The 22,810-nt window shown below is 44.0% G+C and overlaps 1 protein-coding gene across 10 annotated transcripts in view; it reads right to left on the reverse strand.

The window, feature by feature from the left end:
* Positions 1–13,551: 13,551 nt before the first annotated feature.
* The window catches only part of NF1 (neurofibromin 1), a 254,089-nt gene continuing 244,830 nt past the window's right edge, over positions 13,552–22,810 (reverse strand). For 7 of the 10 annotated variants that reach the window (XM_069602902.1, XM_069602904.1, XM_069602899.1 and 4 more), the window contains 2 exons: positions 16,520–17,235; positions 13,552–13,768 (listed from right to left, as the gene is read on the reverse strand). In XM_069602902.1, coding sequence (XP_069459003.1) covers positions 17,093–17,235 — 143 coding nt within the window. In that variant the 3' untranslated portion in view covers positions 13,552–13,768; positions 16,520–17,092. The remainder of the gene's footprint in view (positions 13,769–16,519; positions 17,236–22,810) is intronic. The other 3 variants (XM_069602905.1, XM_069602900.1, XM_069602901.1) reach the window with 2 other exon arrangements.

Below are 22,810 nucleotides of genomic sequence, written 5' to 3' on the forward strand. Positions count from 1 at the left end.
TAAAGAATAGTTTCCAGGCTTAGGTCAGCACGGGCCTTCCCAGCAGAACTCAGGGCCAGCTCCGGGCTGGGCAAGGGCCGGGAGAGCGGGAGCGGGGACCCTGGGACAGAAGCGGGTAAGGGGAGACAGAGCAGTCAGGAGGAAGGAAAAGCAAGAGCTGCTCACAAGGCCTGCCTGGGGCCGCCCAGCATCTTGGGGAAGTTTCCTCCCTTCCCTTGAGTTCCCACGCTCACCCCTTTATTGCACCCTGGACCCTCAAGCTGAGAACCCGGGAAAGTCTTGGCCCTGGGGCTGATGGCAGCCTCCAGGCCTGTACCTTAGCCTCCTCCCAGTCCTGCTTAGCTCCCAATCCCTGCTCCTGGGACTCCCAGTTTCGCCCCCCGGCTCTGCAGAACCTGGCCTGGCTCTCTTCTCCTCCTTTTTGTTGCTCAGCATGCCTGGCCCTCGTGGCACTAGTTGTACCCAGCCCAAATGCAGGTCTTGGCTGAACCCACCCCCACTTAAGTTTTCCAGCTCAGTTCAGAGGTTTCCTCCTTTAGGAAGCCTTCCCTGACAGCACTCCATTTTGCCTGTTACTCTGATTTCTGATCCCCTCCTCCAGATGCTGACTTAGTTTTGTCATTCTCTGGTGGGCTGCCCATCTCCCCCATGGGCATGCTGGGAAATTCTCCAGGGCAGGATGTATCTTCGTCACTCTTGTTCCTCATCTCTAGGCAAGCAGGAAGCCCCTGCCCAGAGGAGATGGGGACCTACCCCATCATCGGCAGGAGCCACGAGCAGTGTAAGGACCTAGACAGGGAGGCTAGAGTGAGGCCCAGTTCTGGGCATGAGCTGTGTGGCTTCTCATCCTGGACCTCAGTTTCCCCTTCTGTGGTCTTCCTGCTCAACTGTGAGTATACCCTGTTCAGGGGCTGCCATGTGGCTTCTCTGATTCTCCCTCCCAAGAGGTTCAGGACAGAAAGGAGGTGGGCAGGGCAGGGTTACCCTGTTTTGGAAGCTGTAGAAATGACTCTCAGAGCTCTCCCTGCATCAAATCCCAGGGAAGCTGAAAGATCTCAGCTGGCAGAGGTAGGGCCTCAGACCTGAGCATGAACAAATCCCAGGTGACCCAGGCTCAAAGCCCACACCAGATTTGTGGTTCTTCTCCCCCAAAACAAGCTCACACAAAATTCAAAAGTCCCTTCCTCAGGGGAGCCCTCCCTGACTCCCATTTCTCCTCCCCATATCCAAGAGCATCTAAGCTCCTTCTGCTTCCCTCTTCCTGGGACACCTCAGTCCTACCCTGTCCCCATCCCATTTCCTCTGGCCAACTCTCATACTTCCAGATTCCATGGAAATGGCACCTCTTGCAGGAAGCCTTCCCTGATCATGTATTGTGACTTGTCCTGGTGTCTCTTACTCCTGTTATTACCACAAGAACATCTGAGAAGTAGGTAGGAGAGTTAACACAGTGACCACAAGGCCCATGAAGGCAGGGACTACGCCATTTCTCTCTTGATTTTCTAGCTCCCGGCTCCCCCAGCTCCTAGCACAATGTCCAGTACACACAATTAAGGTCTGAGAAGGAATAAGTTAGGGAAAGAATGGGCACATATGGTGTGGTAAACAGAAACACAGCTTCTCAAAAGATACCCATGTGCTAATCACTGGGACCTGTAAATGACCTTATTGGAAAAGATTCTTTGCAGGTGTCATGAAGTTAAAGCTCTGGAGATGTGGAGAGTCTCCTGGGTTAACTGGATGGGTTCTAAGTGCAATCACAGTATCCTCTTAAGACGGAGGCAAAAGCAGATTTAACACAAGCAGAAGAGAAGGCGATGTGGCCACAGGAGGAAGAGATCGGAGGGGGGTGCAGCCACAAGCCAAGAATGCCAGCAGCCATTGGAATCTGGAAGAGGTGAGGATGTGAACCTTTCCTAGAGCCGCTTTGATCTTAGGCTTCTGGCCTCCAGAACTATGTGGGAATGAATTTCTGTTGCTGTATGTTTCCAAGTTGGGTGGTAGTTATAGCAGCCACAGGAAACTAGTATATATGGTATAAATATCATGGGGAGGTTATTACAGATTATTAAGAGCCAGGAATCCAAAACAGTGGTGCCAGGCACCAAGTTCTGCTGCTCATTTAGCCCTTTGAGTCTAGACGAGGTAACTTCTCTGAGCCTCAGTGTGGATACCTGTAAAATGGGGACAGTAGTTCCTACCTACAGAGGACCTCACATGAGAAAATGAATGTAATATGGCTGGCACAGTGCCTGGCATGTACTTGGCCCGTGTGATTATGATACGTGTTGGCACGGAGAGGTTGGGAACTGATATGAATGGGGAAGCATTTCTGATTTTCATCTCTAGGCCTTGAATTCATCGTCCATGTTATGTGGAAATGGGGCAGGATTCACAGTTTCTTCCTGCTCACAACCTGTGGGTTGTTTTTTTTTTTTTTAACCATGAATAATTATTGCTCTGGAGGGGAATAAGGAGGTGTGAACACATGGGCCTTCTTCACCTGTCTTCTAATACCTGAGTCTAATACCTTGTCTTCTAATGCCTGGGTCCCCAGAACCAGAAATAGTAGCCCTGCGGGGGCGGGGTGATGGTGGTGGTTGGTGCTGAGGATCCTGGCAGGACTTTGGTGAGTCTGGGGTGAGCAGGGTATCTTGAGACCCGTCTGTCCTTCCTTGTCCAGAGGGGTGTCCCAGCTGGGGTGTCACTCACTCTGGGTGCCTACCCACAAGCTTCTCTGACCCTCAGAAGGAAGTGGGCCCATTGGATTGCTAGCATTCCTTCCAGGGTTCTAAGAAGAATGACGAAACTGTACTTATTCTACCCAACTAGGCTCCACATCTGCCTCAGAAATGGATCCTAGAAGTGGCTCATGGTTTAGGAAGCAGCCTTCTGTCTTGGGCTCACCTACCAGAAGTCCTCCAGTCTCACCTGCTGGAAGTGCTCTCAGATCAGTACGTGCCCAGCCTTCTCTGTGGCCCCTTCTGCTGAAAAGAAATGCCAGAGTCTTCAGTTACAGTCTGTGTGGAATGGAGGGGAGATTGGGGAGATTAGGTGGGGTATGATGGAGAAGGAAATGGCAACCCACTCCAGTATTCTTGTTTGGAGAATCCCAGGGCCAGACGAGCGTGGTGGACTGCTGTCTATGGGGTCGCACAGAGTCGGACATGACTGAAGCGACTTAGCAGCAGCAGCAGCAGGTGGGGTAAGGGGCCATTTGTTACTAAAAGGTAATGGCCCCACCCGGACTGATATAGGAGGAGGGATCCTGGTTTTCACAGAAGGCCTGACATTCAGAAAGCAGAAGACTGTCAAGATGGGAGACACCTTTTTCCCAACCCCCGCTCCTCCAAGGTCACAACGCCTTTGGTGGCAGAATTAGGACCACAGCCTACGAAGCCTCCTAACTCCCGTCATGTTCCTTTCTGCACGGAAGCTTTGGGGCAGGTCCTGGAGTAGAATCTCTAGTCTAAAGCTCCAACTGCCAATTCTGCCATCTCCACCTGAAAAGCTTAAAAAAAGAATACAGAAATCCTGGCATCTAGTCCTGCTGAATTCACAGCTGGGAGGGAATAGGGGCTGGGGGCTGGGGGCTGAGGGCTGGGGTGGGGCCTGGACAAGCCAGGGTCATTGAGATTTAGGCATGCAGAGGGCTTCCCAGGTGGCTCAGTGGCAAAGAATCTGCCTGCCATTGTAGAGGACACAGGGGACACAGGTTCGACCCCTGGGTCAGAAAGATCTCTTAGAGGAAGAAACGGCAGCCTACTCCAGTATTCTTGCTGGGATAATCCAATGGACAGAGGAGCCTGACAGGCTAGTCAGTGGGGTTACAAAGAGGTGGAGTGCGGAGGCCAAGGTCTTCCTCCTGGGTGCTGGGTGTCTGGCTTGGTCACCTTGGGGTGAAGCTGAAGCCCTCCCAGGCTTCGTGGACAAGCTGAGGTGCAGTGTTTAGAAGGGACCCGGACAGGGCCCCAGCCTAAGAAAGCAAAGCCGCAAACAGGGCTCGGGGACTAGCCGCCTCCCCCGGGATAGATCCGGTTCTTCGGCGCCCCCTGCTGTTCCAGGGAGGTTTTAAAATTTAAGAACTCTCCTTAGAAGCTGCGTTTCTTTCCTAGACACCTTCTCTTGACAAATAGGTATTGAGCGTCTACTGTATGCCAAGCTCTGTTCTAGGCTCTGGGGATGTATCAGTGAACAAAATGGAAAACTTTTCTGATTTCACAGAGCTCATTTCCTTGTGGGTTCTGGGGAATTCCTAGGAAATACTAGGCCTCTTCCATGGGCTATCCTGGATGTAAACGGTAGTGAAAAATTTTTTCTGGCACATAATGTCTGCTGCTAAGTCGCTTCAGTCGTGTCCGACTCTGTGCGACTCCACAGACGGCAGCCCACCAGGCTCCCCCGTCCCTGGGATTCTCCAGGCAAGAACACTGGAGTGGGTCGCCATTTCCTTCTCCAATGCACAGAAGTGAAAAGTGAAAGTGAATTAGCGACCCCATGAACTGCAACCTACCAGGCTCCTCTGTCCATGGGATTTTCCAGGCAAGAGTACTGGAGTGGGGTGCCATCACCTTCTCCGACATAATGTCTAGCCAGGAGTTATTAACTAATGCCGCCTGGATTTGAAGACTCCATAAGAGCCAGAGGGCCAAGGCATCAGGGACATAAGTTGTCTCACAGATTCCTGGCCCCCCAGGGGTTTGGGGGTGAGATTAATAACGAGCAGCCAACAACCCACAGTGCACAGCCCCCCAGGACAGATGTAAGCTCCTGAGGGAGCAGGGATAATGGCCCAACAAAGTCTTGCTGGAGATGCCTTTTGAGTGGGGGTAAGTTTTCTTGGAAGACGAGTTAGGCTTCCCTGGGGAGGAACTGGTGTCTGCGCAGCATCCTCTGCCCTGAGTATCATGAGATCCAAGGGGACAAAACATCCCATTCTCAGGATTCCTGTCGAGGAGAAGCTGAACAAACCTGAATCATTGTGAGAGAAGCCACTGAGCCTGGGAACATGCATGTGCAGAGGCCAATGAAGAAGCCCCTCCCGCGAGACAGCGATGGGCCGTCAAGGTGCCCTAGGCTTCCCAGGGGGCTCAGTGGTAAAGAATCTGCCTGCAAACATAGGAGACACGTGTTCCAGCCTTGGGTCGGGAAGATCCCCTGGAGAAGGAAATGGCAACCCACCCCAGTACTCTTGTCTGAGAAGTCCCATGGACAGTGGAGCCTGGGGGGCTAGAGTCCATGGGGTCACAAAGAATAGGACACAACTGATTATGTGCACGCGCGCGTGCACACACACACACACACACACACACGAATCTCTATGAGGGTTGTGAGGTTCTTGTTGTGGGTTGAAAACCTCTGTACCTTCCTGTAAAGCCATGAGTAAAGTTTAGAGCAAATGTATGCTTCAGTGGGTAGATGGTGCCAGGCTACGTGTCAGAGTGGGTTTGGGCTGAAAACAAGAGCAGAAGGAGGGAACTGGCAATATCTAGGTTACATGTGTAAACGGTCCGTCATCTCAGTGCTTGTTCTCCCAGCTAACGAGCTGGGAATGGCTGGAGCTAGACTGGGTTGGCACAGGAAATGGGCCTGAAAAGACGGGTAGGGGTCAAATGGTGGCCATATGAATCCTGGCGAGGACCTTGGACTTTGTGTGTTGGTGGTGAGGAGGAGCACTTTAAGTATGCCCTGGCTGTACCTATGATGGGGTAGAGTGTGGTACGCTGGGGACACTGGGTCAGGCTAGGGGACTCTTGTAAATAGGCCAAGAAGCTGGGCCCCTGAACAGTCAGGGAGGTGATGAGGATGGTGAAGGGATTTCAGAAAGCACAATCAGTACAATTTCGTGACCATCCAATGTGGTGGTGGGGGTGGGTGGTGAGTGGGGAGGAATTTAGGATAATTCCCAGGTTTCTAATTCAGGTGCACTGTTGGGGGTGGTGGTACCATGGGCCAAGGCAGGGGCCCAGGAGGGAATGCATTGAAATCCTGTGCAGACATGAAGCGCTGCCATTAGGCGGTAGGCTGTCCAGGTCTGGAGGGGAGGAAGGAGGTGAGTGGTGACACTTCACACAGTGTAAACAGATGAGGAAGTTCAGGAACACAGTTGCAGGGTAAAGAGCTGCGGTGAAGAGGCAGGTGGACGCAGTGCTGTCAGAGCAGGGGGCAGGGGCGAGTGGGGACGGGGAACCAGCACCTGAGGGAGATGGCAGCGCCGGTCAGTGCCCAACCTTCACGGCGCGACGCACACAATATGCCCATTTATAGGCTCCTTAATAGCCTGAGGTCCAGCTCCATTCCCAGTCAGCCTTGTTGACTTTGAAAGATTGTATGCTGGTAAGCAGAAATAATAAAGTCACAGTGAAGGGGTGGTGGCTGCCGGCATGCTCTCTCGAGTCCATGAAGTCGGCAGGTGCATCCCTGAACCACTTGGATTCAGGTAGGCAAATATGCCCCTTGGAGGAAAAAACAGACCCAGCTCCCTGGAATCTAAATTAGGTAAAAAGCTACCTTTTTGATACAAGGAAAAACACTAAGGTAAAAAGCATCGAAAGATGGCAGTTGTTAATTTAATACCTGAATAAATTACACTATTACAAATCTTTTCAGTAGAACTGAAAATCAGCATTATCTATACCTCTTAAAAACGACTTTTTAAAGTAATAATACTCAATGTAAAAGGCAGTAAAATATAGAGAAATAAACAAAAACTAACCATAGTTATTTTTCATCTTTTTCTTATACTAGTTTCCTATGTGTAAAATACATTGATATTTTACATGATTGGGGATCTACCCTCATATGCAGCCTTTAAACTCTTGATTCTATTGAAAGTTTCCTCCCAAATTTAAATATTATTCTCTAAATCCATTTTTAAAGGGTGCATAAGGTGCACCCTTTTAAAGGGTGCTTAAGCCCTGTCAGTTTCCACAAAGTACTGGATGAATGTAGATGATATAGCCAAAAAATCATCCATGTGTGGCCTCCAGGTATTTTGGTATTATAAACAGTATTTTGGTATTATAAACAGTATTTTGATGAAAGTCTTAGTTCTCCAATCACTTATTACCTAGACTAGACCCTTACATATAATATTACTGGGGCAAATGGTGTGGACGTGTTTAAAGCTATTGATACAGAAAGATGAGGTCAAGTGCAGGAGCGAGTCCCTCACACCACACTCTGAACCAGTACTGTGCTAAAGATGTATGTACTGAATACACCTTTGCTAATTTGATGGATGAAGCTGGCATTTCCCTGCTTCAAGTCTGCAGTTTTTGTTTACTTAGGAGCGTGATGACCTTTTCCATCATACAGCGATTAGCTATTGGTACAGCATTTCATTTCTGTGGGCTGGCTGTTCATGTCCGTTTGTCCTTTGCCCATTCCGTGTCGCGCCCCACCCGCTGCCCCGCCACCTTGCCCCCCCAGCTTGGGTCTTTTCTTAAAATTGATTTTTACAAGTGCTTTTTAAAGATTGTTTTGATGTGGACCATTTTAAAGTCTTTACTGAGTTTTGTTACAACACTGCTTGTTTTGTGCTTTGGTACTTGATCATTGAGGCATGTGAGATCTTAATGCTCCTACCAAGAATCGAACCTGCACACTGTGCAATGGAAGGCAAAGTCTTAACCACTGAACCACCAGGGAAGTCCCTGAACTCTTTATAATAATTTCCGTTTTCTTGGCCTTTAAATTTGGGTGTTTTTTTGAGAAGGGAGACAAGAGGATATTTCATGGGTTAGGTAGTGAAAGTGTGATCCTAAGGATTTTCCCCATTGCTTCTAGGTGTACAAAATCCTTCCCTATTATGGGAAACAGGTTTCCCAGGTGGTGTTAGTGATAAAGAACCCGCCTCCCAGTTCAGGAGACTTAAGAGATGTGGGTTTGATCCCTGGGTCAGGAAGATCCCCTGGCGAAGGGCATAGCAACCCACTCCAGTACTCTTGCCCGGAGAATCCCATCATCAGAGGAGCCTGGCGGGCTACCGTCCAGGCTCACTGGCCCTGTGGCAAGGAGTCAGACAGGACTGAAGTGACTTAGCATGCACTTAGCATTTCCAGCTCTCTTCCTCCTGGATGAAAGAGGACAGCTCTTCCTGACCCTTGAGATTTGTGGAGCTGTATGATAAGTTCCAGCAGTGACTGTGAGCAGAAGTGACTGCACGTCTCACCTCAGGCCTTTAATTGCTGATGTGAGATGCTCCAGATGCTGGGCTGTCCAATCCGGTAGCCACTAGCTGCCAGACTTATTTAAATTAGAATTTAAAAGCCAGTTCCTCAGTCTCAGTGTTCGCATTTCAAGAGTCTGTGGCTGTGGTGTGGATATGGAACATCTCCATCACTCCAGGGGCACTGGGCGGTGCTTGTCTGAGCCCTCCTTCCCTCTGTCACTTGCTACGGTGGCTGATCAGTCTCTGGAGCTCAAGAAACTGCAGTGACAAGAGTCCCCCTGCTGACCAGTGGTGGACATGCAGAGGGGTGAGGAAGCTTTTGAGTCAATGAAATTTGGGGGTTACTGGTGCTTTTTTTTTTAAACACCATAACATAATCTGGATCTTTTTGTCTGTTCCATTCTATTTACCTAGTTTAATTATCATCATCAGTTTTAAATATTTTAAGATATCTTGTTTTATTATCTAGTAAGGAAAGTTTCTATGCATGCTTTTAATTGTATTTCGTAGCTGTGCTTTCTTGTCTATTTTATAAGGTAAACCCTAGGATCATTTTGTTTGGATACACACTTTCTTCTTGTAGGGATCTTGATTGGAATTGCATGGGACCAGTAATTAGTTTGGGAACAGCTGATGGTGGTATAGTCACCAAGTTGTGTCCGACTCTTGCGACGCCATGGACTGCAGCCTGCCAGGCTCCTCTGTTCGTGGGACTCTCCAGGCAAGAGTGGGTTCCGTTTCCTTCTCCAGGGGACCTTCCCAACTCAGGAATCGAACCCAGTTCTCCTGCATTGCAGGCACATTCTTTACCGACTGAGCTACAAGGGAAGCCCAAAGGAGCAACTGGCACTCTAATTTCCACTCTTCCCATCCAGGTCCGTGGTCTGTCTCTCCATTTACTCCTCTCCTTACAGCCCAGGGTCAGACAGACTGAATCAGCATCAGCACGAGTAAAATAAAGACAACACAGTGACTTTCCATAAAGTACAGTCAAGCCCTTTTAAAGAACTGTATTTTTCATCTTATGAGTCCCTTTCCCTATTCTGTTGAGGGTTGAAGTGCCTTATTATAAAAAGACTGTTCGTGCAATTGTTTGTTTTCTAAGTGCATAAATTAACAAAACACATCTTCAAAATTTTACTGGTGTGTGAAATTCAATGTCTGGATTCGCTTTCAACAGGTCTTTATATTAATACATAGACATCTCCATTTTGGTAGGGATTTGTGCATGGGGGTGGCAATTGTGCATGACGTCTTTCTTCCTATCCTATTTGTATAGTTCCCTGATAACATAGAGTCTTAAGGTGTTACTCAGCAACCCCGGCTCCTTGAACAAGCAGAGTCCCTGTACTTGGGAGGCCCAGAGCCTAACCAGGGAGTTAGGAACAGTTGATGACCACAACACTGTAAGGAGAAGCAGTTACAGGACCAAGAGAAGGGTGATGGGGGCTCAGAAATCTTTTCCCAGAGGTGCTGATGCTGGAGTTCCTTGAAAACAACAGGCCCAATACATGTCAGCTGGATAAATGAATGCTGTAAACTCAGAAAGACTCAGTATTTTAATGGGAACTAATTTTTTGGTCTCCTGTAGAAGCCTAGATATGAGTATATGGTGAGTGGCTGTATTGTTTTTGCTTAAGGCATAAATACCTAATCCTTTCTGCCTTCCATCTGTGAATTATCAAGTTGGGGAGGTAGCATCCCTCACCATCAGTTTCTCATCCTAGTTTGACTTTGGCCAGGCTTAAAAATAGAAAGTACCTTTATTTTTGCTCTCTGGGGCTACAGCAGGTCTTCATGGGAGCTTTAATATTTTTATTTATTTGGCTGCACCCACCAGGTCTTAGCTGTGGCACAAGGGATTCTTTTATTTTTTTCAGTTGTGGCATGAGAACTCGTAGTTGTGGCCTGTGGGATTCTAGTTCCCCTACCAGGATCGAACCCAGGCCTCCTGCACTGGAAGCACAGAAGCTTAGCTGCTGGACCACCAGGGAAGCCCCTTCATGGAGTTATTAAATACGCAAAATCAGGGTGCATTTCCCAGAGTGGAATGAAAAGAGGAAAATAACAGAATGAGCCAGCCTCCTTTCTGGGGCACTGCCTTCTGCCTGGACGCGTCTCTGCTACATGCGCTATCTGGGCAAGGTCGTCCCCCAGCCTCAGGGACACCCTATATATAATTCAAGACTTCACAATCCTATTTTCAACTGCTCAGTGGACATATTCATTTGGACACACTTCCTGGCCATTTTTCAGGGCCCAACTCCTCGGTCCACACCTAACCCACTATGCTCACTGGCCCTGTGGCTGTTGTCCTCACTAAACTGTGATCTCGCATAGGGCACAGACCAAGCTTTCTTCTTTTCTTGGCACCTGCAATGCCTGGCCAAAGGGCTGGCTTGGTACGATTATAACCAACTGAAAATGTGTCTGAACAAATGAATAAATGAATAAATCAGCTGAGGTAACCTCTGTTGACATTTTCTTCCTTGGAACATATTGTTGGGCAATGCTTTCTGAACTTTTGACCAGGAAAGGGCCATACTAAGATTTCAATGTGACTTTTCTATTTTACATGGAGGAAGTGGCCCCCTTGGGGGAAGTTCTCAACTATGTAACTCCATGGGCTTCTCTTTATCACGACGGCTTGACTCATGGCATAAACACATGCTAAAGACCTGGAAAAATTTTGCAGTACCATCTTTTGGGGATAATATAAAAGAGAATAAAGGTAATTTGACCCAACTTAAATAAAATGTATGATGCTTCTTTGGAAGCTTTAGACATCCATGTATACATATATGTGGTGTATGGAACACGTACATGCTTCCCTGGTGGCTCAACAGGTAAAGGATCCACCTGCCAGTGCAAGAGATGTGCGTTCAATCCCTGGGCCAGAAAGATCCCTTGGAGAAGGAAATGGAAACCCACTCCAGTATTCTTGCCTGGGAAATCCCATGGACAGAGGCGCCTGGTGAGCTACAGTCCACGGGGTTGCAAAGGACTCGGACATAGTGACTAAACAACAAACAACAATATGTACATACTACAAGGTATAAATGGATTTCTAGAAGGTACTTAGAGTCAAATCTATTAAAATTACAATTTCACATTAACATTATGAAATATCCCCTTCATGATTAGCTAGTTAAAAGGACAAAATGTGAGATTCAAACCTACGGGGACTACATTGCTGCAGTGTGGCTTAGTATTTTTAGAAACATAATCAACATTATAAGAGGGCTTCTTGTAAGCTGGCAGCTAAAAGGGTCTTACATGGAACTTACTTCAGTAAAAAGGCTGAGTCTCTAATGAAGACAGGCCTGGCAGATTACTTGGGACAACCGCCCCTGACAGAGTTGGGACACTGCTGTGCCAGGAGCTGTTCTGACAGGCAGTGTGCACGCTGTTTCACTGGTAGAAATCAAGGGAGAACTAGGGGTGCGGTTAAGTGTGGGGCACGGGGGTGGGCTGGGCTACTTTCTGGAAAAAGGAACACTGTGAAGCTACCTCTTTGTTACAGAGTAAGTTTTTACTGTTCTTCTAGTACCTTTCTGCCCTTCCCAAACCCCCTTGGGAATCAACTTTTCTGGCCAGTTCAAAATTGGCAGACTAGCCTGAGACTGTCCCAGAAAACAAAACTGTGTAGATAAAAAGTGAGCATGGGCCCCATGAATGACAGATGATACTGTCAATGTTCTCAAGCAGCTTACTGTCCAGGGATGGAGAGGTGTGGTCCAGATGGTCACTACCCAAAGGCATCCCTATTTTTGACTGTGATGCTTTAGTCTGGAGGGGAATAAAAAGTTATTTGCTATACAGCTGACCCTTGAACAGGGCAGCGTATAATTTATAGTTGGTCCCCTCTGCATCTGCTGTCCTTCTTTATCCCTGAATTCAACCAACCATGGATCATGAAGCACTGTAGTATTTACTATTAAAAAACATCTGCATGCAAGTGGACCCTTGAAGTTCAAACTCTGTTGTTCAAGGGTCAACTGTACTTGAGTTTTCTGGTCTCTACTCCAGTGGTCTTTAAGCCTCGGTGGCCAGAGAACTTACCTGAAGCTTCGAGAGTGCGTAGGCCTGTGGGTCCCCCTTCTCCCGGCCCACACACAACCTCTCCCTCCCTCCCTCCCTCCCTCCCTCCCTCCCTCCCTCCTTCCCAGGGCTGCCCTGGAGCCTGCATATACTCTGCCTTGAAGGTTTGGGCCCAGAGTGCTAGCAAGTGGTCCAGATGAGGTTCCTCTGCCTCCCGTATGTCTTCCCATGAACAGACCGGTACTTGCCTCAGACCTAAAGTGTCTCCTTCACAGTCTTTTCAGCCCTTTGTCTAATTTAACAGATACTGCTGTCCTCATAAGGATCAGCTCTGTCCTGGCCACAGGGTCTAGGCTGCATTCTTTGTCCATCTGGGAGTAGCCCGCATAATGGGGTAATGGAGCCAAGGAGGGTGTTTGACAGTGCTTACACATGCTGTGTCCGGGAAGGTTCTACTGGAGAAAGCTGAGAAGCTGGAGAGAATTGTGGGGTCCTAACATAAGCCCTCTGTTGATCTCAGGGTGTCCTGGCATTTCTGATTGCTCATTTTTAAAGAACTAAACTCAGCCTCACTCAGAATGCAGAGTCACCCTTCAGTTTGGCAGGCCCTAAAAAAGCATTTGATGGGATTCAGGACATGTGATCTCAAAATATGCCACCTTGAAGGAGCTTGAGAAAATGGCAGAAGCAGGAAGGTTTCTCTGACCTTTTTCCTCCCATCCTTTCCTGAAACACACATAAAACTTTCACTTGAGAGGCTGGGCCCTCCCTAACCCTGGTGGAAAGGAGCATCCAAATCTCTGAAGACAGAGGGACTTTGAGAATTGGAATAGATCTTGCTAGGCTTCCCAACTTCACTGCACTTACCTCGTAGTCTGGCCTATGAGATTTCTACATGATGCCCACTCTTCATCAAACCTAGGATAGAAATATTCAGGTTTTAACTGTTTTTTTTTTTCTTTTTTTTTTCTTTTGGGGGGGGGTCTTCTCATCTCTTTTTAAAGGCTTCTGTCATGTAAAATGTATACTAAATAAATGTGTAGGCTTTCCTCCTATCAATTTATCTTTATCAGTCTAATTTTCAGACTCAAGGGAAACTTTTTTCTCCCTATGCATTTCACCAAAATTATTTTACCTTTAGTTGAGAGAGAAGTTCTGGAACTAGAAAGGTCTTTCCCATGGCAGGGTAGGGGGTGGTAGTGGTGGTGGTTTAAGAATCCAAGACATCCTTAAAAGAAAGGAAATGGCCTTAATGTTTCAAAAGATCAGGGAGGAGTAGGGGGCAAGTAAGAAGAGAGAGCTGATGCATGTGAAGAAATTAAATAACTCCCCACATCTTAGAGCAGATTGAATTTACATTTTACTTAAAAAAGGGGGGAGGAGTACATACACAGGGAGGAGAATGGGATGGGAACAACAGTGATCTGAAATGGGTTTCTACAGTTCTCCCCTACAATGGTGGGTTTTGTCTGTTGGGCAGCATTTCTCCTGCTGGCGTACAACTGCTTACGGTATTAACGAGGCTGTAGACAAGGGGACTGCCAGAGTTTGGGCCTGAACAGAAAAGAGAGGAGGTTACCATATACAATGTAAGTTTACAGTACACAGCATTTGCTTTAAATGATGTAACGCAGTCGCAGGAAGAAGTTAACAATACTAACACGAGAATAATCAAATTTTTTGTTTGTTATCCATGTACAGCAACTAACTGCTTTACAAAAAAGCAAAATAATACAATATATCATCACATGTATTTACAGTGTAGTAAATATACTTTTCTGTCAAATTTTACACAAATTATTTACAGGTGAATATACTGCATTAAAAAAAAAACCTGTGTGGCTGACACTAAGAATGAATTTTTGTATAAGTCCATTGCATAACATTGAATAAGACATGCCTCATTATGCCTGGGTTAGGGGTAGGATGTAAAAACAAAACCAAAAAACAAAGAGAAAAGCCAAAACGAAACTGAGAACCCTAAAACCCACTCAGCAGGGTGGGTTGCCGGCTTTCATGCCGTCTCCCCCAGGACAGCATCCGCTGGCCGTTCTCTCCGGCATCCTCAGCCCTGGCCTAGGACCTGCATGGAGCCGGCCCCCAGTAGCGACAGGTGCTGAGTGAACGCAGGAGAGAGCATCGGCCATGTCCCCCAAAGCGAGAGAACCAGGTCTCAAGGCTGGCAAAGAAGGGCACACCCCTGGGACAGCGGGGGTGATAAAGCAGGGAGATCATGACCAAAAAATGGTGAGTTAGTGTTTTCCTTTTTAAAAAGTCAGGGGAAACATCTACAAACCCAAAACAAATTAATTTATAGAACTTACATCAGATTATGCAGAATAGGCAACCTGCTGTAAACTTCAGAATTTCTTGTGCAGGTTATAAGTATGAGGCCTAAAAAAGTTTCATTTCTCCAGGGGAAGCATATTGGTGAGATTTACCTCATGTTCATTTTAGTTTCTTGGAAAGCTAGATTCTCCTCAAAAGTCAGAAGTTCTTTAAACAAGGTGAACCTTAAACCTTAATAAGTTTTCAAATTTCCAGGATGTACTGGTCAAAAATATTTCTGCAATTCAAAGAAGGTTCAGTTCTGATTTATGCAATGCAGATCATTTCATGAGGTACTTCAAGTGAATTCACTCCCTTCATTACACTAGAGGGAAGTTAATGAATAAATTTAAGAAATAACATACCCTGGAAAACTTGTTTATGGAAAGATCAATATCTTTTAGTGGTAAAGCGTTGGAAGTTTGTTTTGATGGGAGAAGCAAAATAGCATAACACTACCCATGGTCATTGCACCAAACCAACCAACAAAGAGGGAAAAACAGAGAACCAAAATTATTAAAAGCTCACATTCCAGGAGCCAGGGTGCCCACCCCAGAAGCTCTGGGCTGTGGGAAGACATGGACCTTACCAGCAGCTCGGCATTCTTGGCACCAGGCTGTTAAAGATCTATTTCTAAACTCAGCTCTGGTCTTACTTCCTTATCATCTTAGTTGCTCTGTTATTACAACACTCTATTCTAATGAAGCCTCTACAATAGTTAAAAGTAAAAGTTTAGTTAATTGCATGTATCTTCAATATTTTCCAACAATTCAGGGTCAAAATAACTATTAGCACTAAAGTTTTTTCTTTTTTTTAATTTTGGCAAATGGTTCTTACTTTTCCCAGGACTATAAACAAATTAAAAAAATTAAATTCTTGTTATTTCTGAATATCAAAAGCAATTTTATTTACATTAACATATTACATTGTTACTGTGTAGATAAATGTGAAATGTGTTATATTATTAAAATCAGAACACTTAAATGTACCATTATTTATTGATTTAGCTGTGGAATTTAATTTACTGAAATCCACTCATGAAACAGCACTTTCGGAAACTCCCCCTCCCCTAGGTTTCTTTTCCCCTCCCAAAGCCATTACATCTTAACATATAAAGGGAGCCCAGGAATAGCGGGATAATATCTGCTTGTAATAAATATGGTTTAGTCCTAAATTGGAACATCCAGATACTAATATAGTCACTGAAGTCAAATTATTTTGCATACTGCAGGTACCACAAAAAAATTGGATCTGCATTACTATGGAAAATTCCAATGCCATGATAATCCACACCATTCAGCATAGCAGCAGCGCTTAAGGTCCCCTATTGTCGTAATAATGCAGGCTGACCAGTCTTTTCACAGTGATTAAACGCAATTCTATCATATAGAACCGAAATGTTTTGCTAAAGAGATTCCTGATTTTTTGGAGGGGAGAGGAAAGATTACAAGACATTTAAAATACATCTCATCAAAAAAACTTTTGATAATATACACCATACTCTATGTTTCTGGGAAAAATATTAAACAAAATAAAAGCATCATCTACTCTAATAGTCACGTACCATTCCATTTTGTATGGAGCTAATGCAACCATCTACGAAATTACCTTCTAGGAACAATTTTCAACACTTTGTTCACTGATTACCCTGCTTAGAATTATTTAGGAAAGAAGAGGAGGAAGGGGAAAATGTATAATTACTATACTTAGTATAGTTTTGGTTTACAAAAACAAAAAATGACTTTTAGCATATTTAAAGATTAAAAGATAATCAACTGGAGAAAAATATAAACTAGTTTGGATGACTGACTGAGTTTGGATAAGGCCTCAGAACTCATCTCTTTAATTCAGTAATGTTAAGATATATGTGGTTATGTTTATTTCCTGTAATTATTGCTAATACTCAAGTGTTAGTATTTCTTAAGAACCCACTACAAAATACTAAATCCCTCCACCCTCCCCCCCACCCCAAAGTACCTTGCCTGTGGCTTTATGGTGTGAAGTCACTGAGGCTTGACCTCTATGGTTCTTCAGTTTTGTAAGGTAAAAAAAAGTCCACAGCTAAAAGTCAGATTAAACATACTGGGGTTATAATATTATTTCTCCCATAAACTTCTATCTTGAAAAGTGTGTAAATAAGACTAACACTTTACTTTGTATGTTGAAGAAGGGGAAAACATAGTAGAAGGCAGAGCTCTGTGCAAATGGCTTTCATAGCTGGCCAGTAGTAGCAGTATTCAAGAATTCATCCTCTCTCACAATTGGGATGTTCTCAGTTCAAGTGTCCTGACTGCCCACTCTCTTTGCAGCTGTTCTGAACACTTGCTTAAACCAGACACACCGAAAGTAAAAAAAAAAAAAAAAAGGTTAAAGAAAAAAAGCAGCATTAAATTTCGGCAATGCTTCCAAGAGTTGATCATCTGGCAACATGGCAGACTGGATGGGCTCGTCAGAAAACATGAAGTGCAGCATCACAGCACGGTGGTGAGGGGTCACTAGTGAAGAGCCCGTGTCAGTTAAGTCTGTTTGAAAAAGGAAAGAAAGAAAGCTTCACACGATCTTCTTAATGCTATTACGTTTGAAACTGCCAGCACTTCTCTGCTTCTGCACCTGGCTTGCGGATCCATGGCGAGTTCGTCCACTGTTACAGTGCCCAGTGGTGGGGGAGAGTTCAACATTCTCCTTGTCGATTCCTGGAGAGAAACGAAGCAGCCAGTTACCCTCTTCTCCTCTGGTGTTAAGCTCCAGGACTGAATCTCACAATTTGTAAATGAGATACAACCTAGTCTATTGTTTTTGCATTCATTTTAAGAGTCAACTGCTAGAGTGTTTACAAAGATCTTGAGGTTTACACACCTCACACTTTGTTAAGCAAAATTTGCTATCACAGCAGAAAAAGAGCGTAAGGTGGGGGGGGGGGGGGGAGGGAAACAAAAGAAAAACCAGAGAAGTTGCAAGGAAAAGCCAGAGGCAGGCAGGCTTGAGCTGAATGAAAGGCTAGCAGTCACCAGACTAGAATGCCTTCCTCCAAATCATACCAGAAGTTTCCAGCAGAGGGCCATGTAGACTTACTAGTTGTTTATACACAGGATATATTCTGTAATTGCCAAAGCTACGGAAATATGCCATTTCAAAGAAAGGGAGATGCTTTTTCTTCTCAAATTCATAGTGCCTACCCCAAAGGAACTCAAATATTGATTAAGAAAATAATATATCCTAAAGGTCATACAGCAGAATTTTTGCTTTGATCTTTTCAACTCTGCCAAGTCATTTTTTGTTCTACACCTTAACAGTTGCCATTTACTTCTCTCACGGAGGAGATTAAACCTCCCCAAACAGGGCCCTACAATGTATTTTATAAATGATCTGATTAGTAACTCCATAAAGTGACAAGAAGCAAAAAACAGGGTATATTTTTACTCATCAGATGAGTAAAGATTTCAGATTAGACAGGTCACAGGATAGTGGTTGCCTCTGGGGAAGGAGTGACTGGAAGAGGGTATGAGGATGGTTTCTTGGGGGTGCTGGTGATCTTCTGTTTCTTGATCTGGATGCTGGATTTTTAAGTATGTTTACTTCTTAAAAATTCATTAGGTTGTAATTTATAATCTGTGTGCTTTTCTGTTATACTTTAATAAAATTTACTAAAATAATTAGACCAATTATACCCACCTTTGGCTTAACTACTAGTGGCAAAGCAAAAAGTATTTTAGTCATTTGTAGCAAAATTTAAGCCATTTATAGCAAAATGTAACAAAATGTAGCAAATGACTGATATTTACTAATATAGAAAAATGACCATAATTTGGGAGTAGGGGGAAAAGAAATCCACTTACAGGAAGAAAAAAAAAAAGGCTGGGAAAACATCTGCCAAAATATATTATTACTGGATGGTATGATTTCAGGTAATTTTTAATTTATTATTTTTTGGCTGTGCCGTGTGACTTTCGGGATTTTAGTTCCTCAAACCCATGTCCCTTGTAATGGCAGTGGGGAGTCCTAACCACTGGGACACTAGGGAATTCCCTACTTTATTCTTACGTGTACCATCTGAATTTTAAAATAAAGAGTAAATTTGAGAGTGGAAAAAAATTCTATTTTTGGACAAAAAATAGTACGTCAAGTCAAAAAGTATTTATGTGACTGAAAATATACAAAGATCCATACATCTGTCTGTTGGCTCATGAACAGAAAATGGCTCTGTGATGACCTCCTCCTAGGAGCCACACATCCTCCGTTTGGAGTCAGCCTTGAATTCTACTCAAGGTATGAGGCATCCACGGGCACCTGGTCTGATTGACACAGACTCCCTAGAGGGTTGCTGTCTTGAGTTTATCAAAGGAACGCAGGCACGTGGAAAAGTGCACTGGGCTGGGAGTGTGAGTGCAGCATTACAAGTGCCAGCAGCACCTCTCTGGGAGCCAAGGGCAGTGAACCTGCAATGAATCTGTTCTGATCTAATCCTATGGGTAGGAAGATAAATGGAAGAAAATACACTGTGATGTTCAAACAACTTTTCTCTGGGTGACAGCACTCTGGATGATTTTTATTCTCTTCTGCACATTTATTTGAATCTTCTCCAGAGCTATTTAGAAAAGAAATAACAAAATTGAAAGAAGGCCGCTTATCTTTTGAACGCACCCTGCACTCTGTGATGTGTGTGCAGCTCTTTCAGTTGCCTTACTGATGGCTACAAGATAAAGGGCAACCTGCATTTTTTTCTAATTTCTGTTTCTTTCATGATGCATTCTCCTTGCTTTTATATGGCATTTATATTTTGTCTATATTATCACAACTTATGTGTATGTCATATTTTCTCTACTAGAATAAAAGCACCTAGAAGGGCAAAGTAATTTATTACTCATTTTTGTTTTTCTCTAATATCTAGTTGATGTCTTTTTCAACAAACATTGGTTGAACAGAATGTTGCCAGTTTTAAATGTGATGGCTGCAACTGGGGAGAGTCAAAAAGCATCAACCCCTCTGATCGCCAGTGTGGCTGCACCATATTTTTACTGGAAAAGACAATGCCGTTTTTAGCTTCTTCTGTCTGAAAGGATCATGAACTTGTCTATGTATTTGACCTTCCCTTTCCTCAAATCTGCATGTGGCCTACAAGTTCAAGTCCAACAGTTCCTTATCTAGGGTTATTTCCTTAATAGGAAGTAAGATTCAGGCAAAACTGGCACTTTCAAGATAAGAGTTTGAAACAATCAAGAGATGGTCATCAGGAGGGACACAGTGTCAACCACCAGAGAGCTGGTGGCCCTCTGCCAGCAATCTCCCACCCTGGGGCCCCTTCTTGTGTGACCACCTTTGGTGAAGCCACACCCCTGGCTAGACTATGGCTCTCTCTGGGGATGGGGATTAGGGGAGCAGTCATCACACTGCAAGGAGGCAAAGCTTCCATCTGAGGACAAGGGTCTGCTCAGTTTAATTCTTAAGAATTAAAGTTATATAAATTATAATCAGAGTAAGTCACTAGGGTGAAGGTTTCTTCAAAGATATACTAAGAGTATTTCATTTCCTATTTTGTTACGCAAATAACCTTCAGACCTCTAAATAAAATTTTAAATCTTAAGGGTAAGAACAAGCAATAAAGTTTTACACCTACTGTGATTTCAACTACATAAAGAAGAGAAATTAGAAGGAGAGGCACCACAATGTTAATAAACAGTGATTATCTTAGAGTCGTGGGATTATAGGTGACTTTTTTATTCTATTTTGCTGAATTTCTAATTTTTTCCCCTTACGCAGATATGTTCCTTTTAATTAAAAATTTTATAGTATCACTGACTTAGGACTGTCACTTATAACCCAAAGTTTCAATGCTATGTGAGAGGTGGATGTCCCATTTTTACTTTCAAATTCAATTTTCATCTCAATTCATTTTGTGTTTTTTTTGTGTGTGTTTTCTTCCTACTGAGTGATCCAACCCTACTAGTCACACACAGGTAAATGCGGCATGATGGTGATTCCGAAGTTCGATTTCACAGCAAAAATGTTTTATTCTAAGGATCAAAGGAGAAGCTGACATACAAATCTTGGAGGCTTTTGTAAAATCAATTTTAAAAAGCATTACATTTATATTAAAAATAGCATGTTGAAAAAAGCCAAGTTAGTATGAAACAGAATGATCCTAGTATCCTGGTTTCTAAGCTTAATTCTCACTTTTGAGAATTTTGGCAGCATTCTTCAACCCTCTTAAAACTAGAAATCTTTCTAGAAGCTAGTGAAGGATTTGGTCTTGATATTCTATAGGAAAAGCTCTCAGATTATCAGCCCAATTGCCTAAATGGAGACAGATCCACCCTGCTTTGGTACACATGACATTTTATATTAGTGAGCAGACCTTGGTCCTACACTCCCACTCATCAAAGCCTCTTGGAGGCTTTGTATCCTGGTCTCTTCGGCCCCTAAGCACTGGCCTTCCCTTCCGACTCTCAGTGGGCACAAAAGCAGAAATCCATGAAGTGACAGAAACTTGGAGGCCACCACTCACGTGAAATAAAAGGTTAAAAACCTCTGTAGTCTTGACTTACTAATTTAAATTCCCTTAGATATGCTGCTCTTAAACATGCAGCCAGTTACAAACATGCAGGGCAGAAGAAGCTGAAAATTTTTCACAGCAGTGTATTAATAAGCACTGTGCTTCAATGAACTGTAGTGGTTTCAGGTAAAGATGAAATCCTAAGCAAAAGGTATTATTGGCCAAAATTCACTGAATTGAGTAAGTGGGAAAACAATCATTACACTATAGTTAAATAACGTATATCCATTATATATCTACCTCCCCTGCTCAAACATGAGTTCCTTGAAGGCAGGCATCAGGGTTTACTCTGACAACTAGGATATAGTTCCATCCCGACAAAGAATAAAATACTTAAAGTCACCTGTTTTTTAAACACCAAAATGATCTCTCAAACTGGAATCTAATATTTTCATGAAAAAATAAAAGGATCAAATCCTTTTTAGTTCTTGAGAAACTGAGGAAGAAAATGAAACACTTAATAATAATCCAAATCTCCTGCCACCTGCACAGGGCTCTAGTAAGGTCCCTGAATCTGCCCTGCTTAGTTTATCACATGTATCTTATGGCAAACCTATCAGAAAATTCTTATTGCATCTACAAGAAGGCAAAGGTGTCAGAGGGCTCATTTGTTACATATATAATGAGGCCCATCAGAAGACCCAGGGTCCAGTCTGTCTGGATGAGAACTCTTATTTTGTTTCAGTTCTTAAACTGGCAACTAAAATTAACAGTAGATGTGCCTATTTCAAAGGACTGTTAGAAGAATCAGATAAGCTAGGTGAAGATTTTGTGTACATAATTACTACACAAACTAAGACGCTCCTAATAACTGGGGGGGGAAAAAAGTGGAGTACTAAAGCAGTTTTACAACAAATGCATAGGACTTGAATTTTATACCGGAATTTTTAAAGTCACTGAAGCTAATGTAAATAAACAAGAAATGCCATTAAGTCTTCCTGGAAGAAAAAAAATAACTCCAGCTTCTTCTTGTGTGCGTGTTGTGCTCAGTGGCTTCAGGGCTGCCTGACTCTGTGAGCCCCTAGAGGCTGTAGTTCCCCAGGTGCCCCTTCCATGGGATTCTCCAGGCAAGAACACCCAAGTGGGCTGCCATGCCCTCTTCCAGGGGATCTTCCCAACCCAGGGATCAGACCTACATCTCTTGAGTCTCCTGCATTGGCAGGCGGGTTCTTTACCACTAGCGCTACTAGTAAATACACTGATGGGGATGTGTTAATTATATATTTAGAATTATTAATCTTTTGAGCTAGATATATAAAAGATTAACTATAGGAACGTTAAAAATATTTGTAATGGATTTTCATCAATTGCTGACACCTCTTTTTCTATATAGGTCTAATCTTTCTGTATATTAATTACTGAAGAGTAAAAGAAAGAAAAGGCATCTTTTATAAATGAGACATAACTGCATCACACCTTTTTCTTCTTAGTCCTTTGAGCTAACTAAGGACCACATTCTTTCCCTTTTTTAGCACAGATGATTAAAAAAGACAGCCAGCTTTAACTTCTAAGGAAACGCTGGGGTTAGCTTCATACTTAGGGAAAATAAATACTTTCTAAGCTAAAAATTCTTCCCCACACCACATACCCTCCTTGCTCCAGTAACTCTCCCTGGAGCTTCCTGTTAACCTGCTTGTGTTAGTTCAGGGCCGGGACAGCATCTTCAGTGTTCGGGAAACCTGGGCAGCTCTTCCACCAAGACGAGTCCTGGCCCTGCA

This window comes from Ovis canadensis, chromosome 11 (assembly GCF_042477335.2).
Source record: "Ovis canadensis isolate MfBH-ARS-UI-01 breed Bighorn chromosome 11, ARS-UI_OviCan_v2, whole genome shotgun sequence".
Classification (NCBI taxonomy): Eukaryota; Metazoa; Chordata; class Mammalia; order Artiodactyla; family Bovidae; genus Ovis; species Ovis canadensis.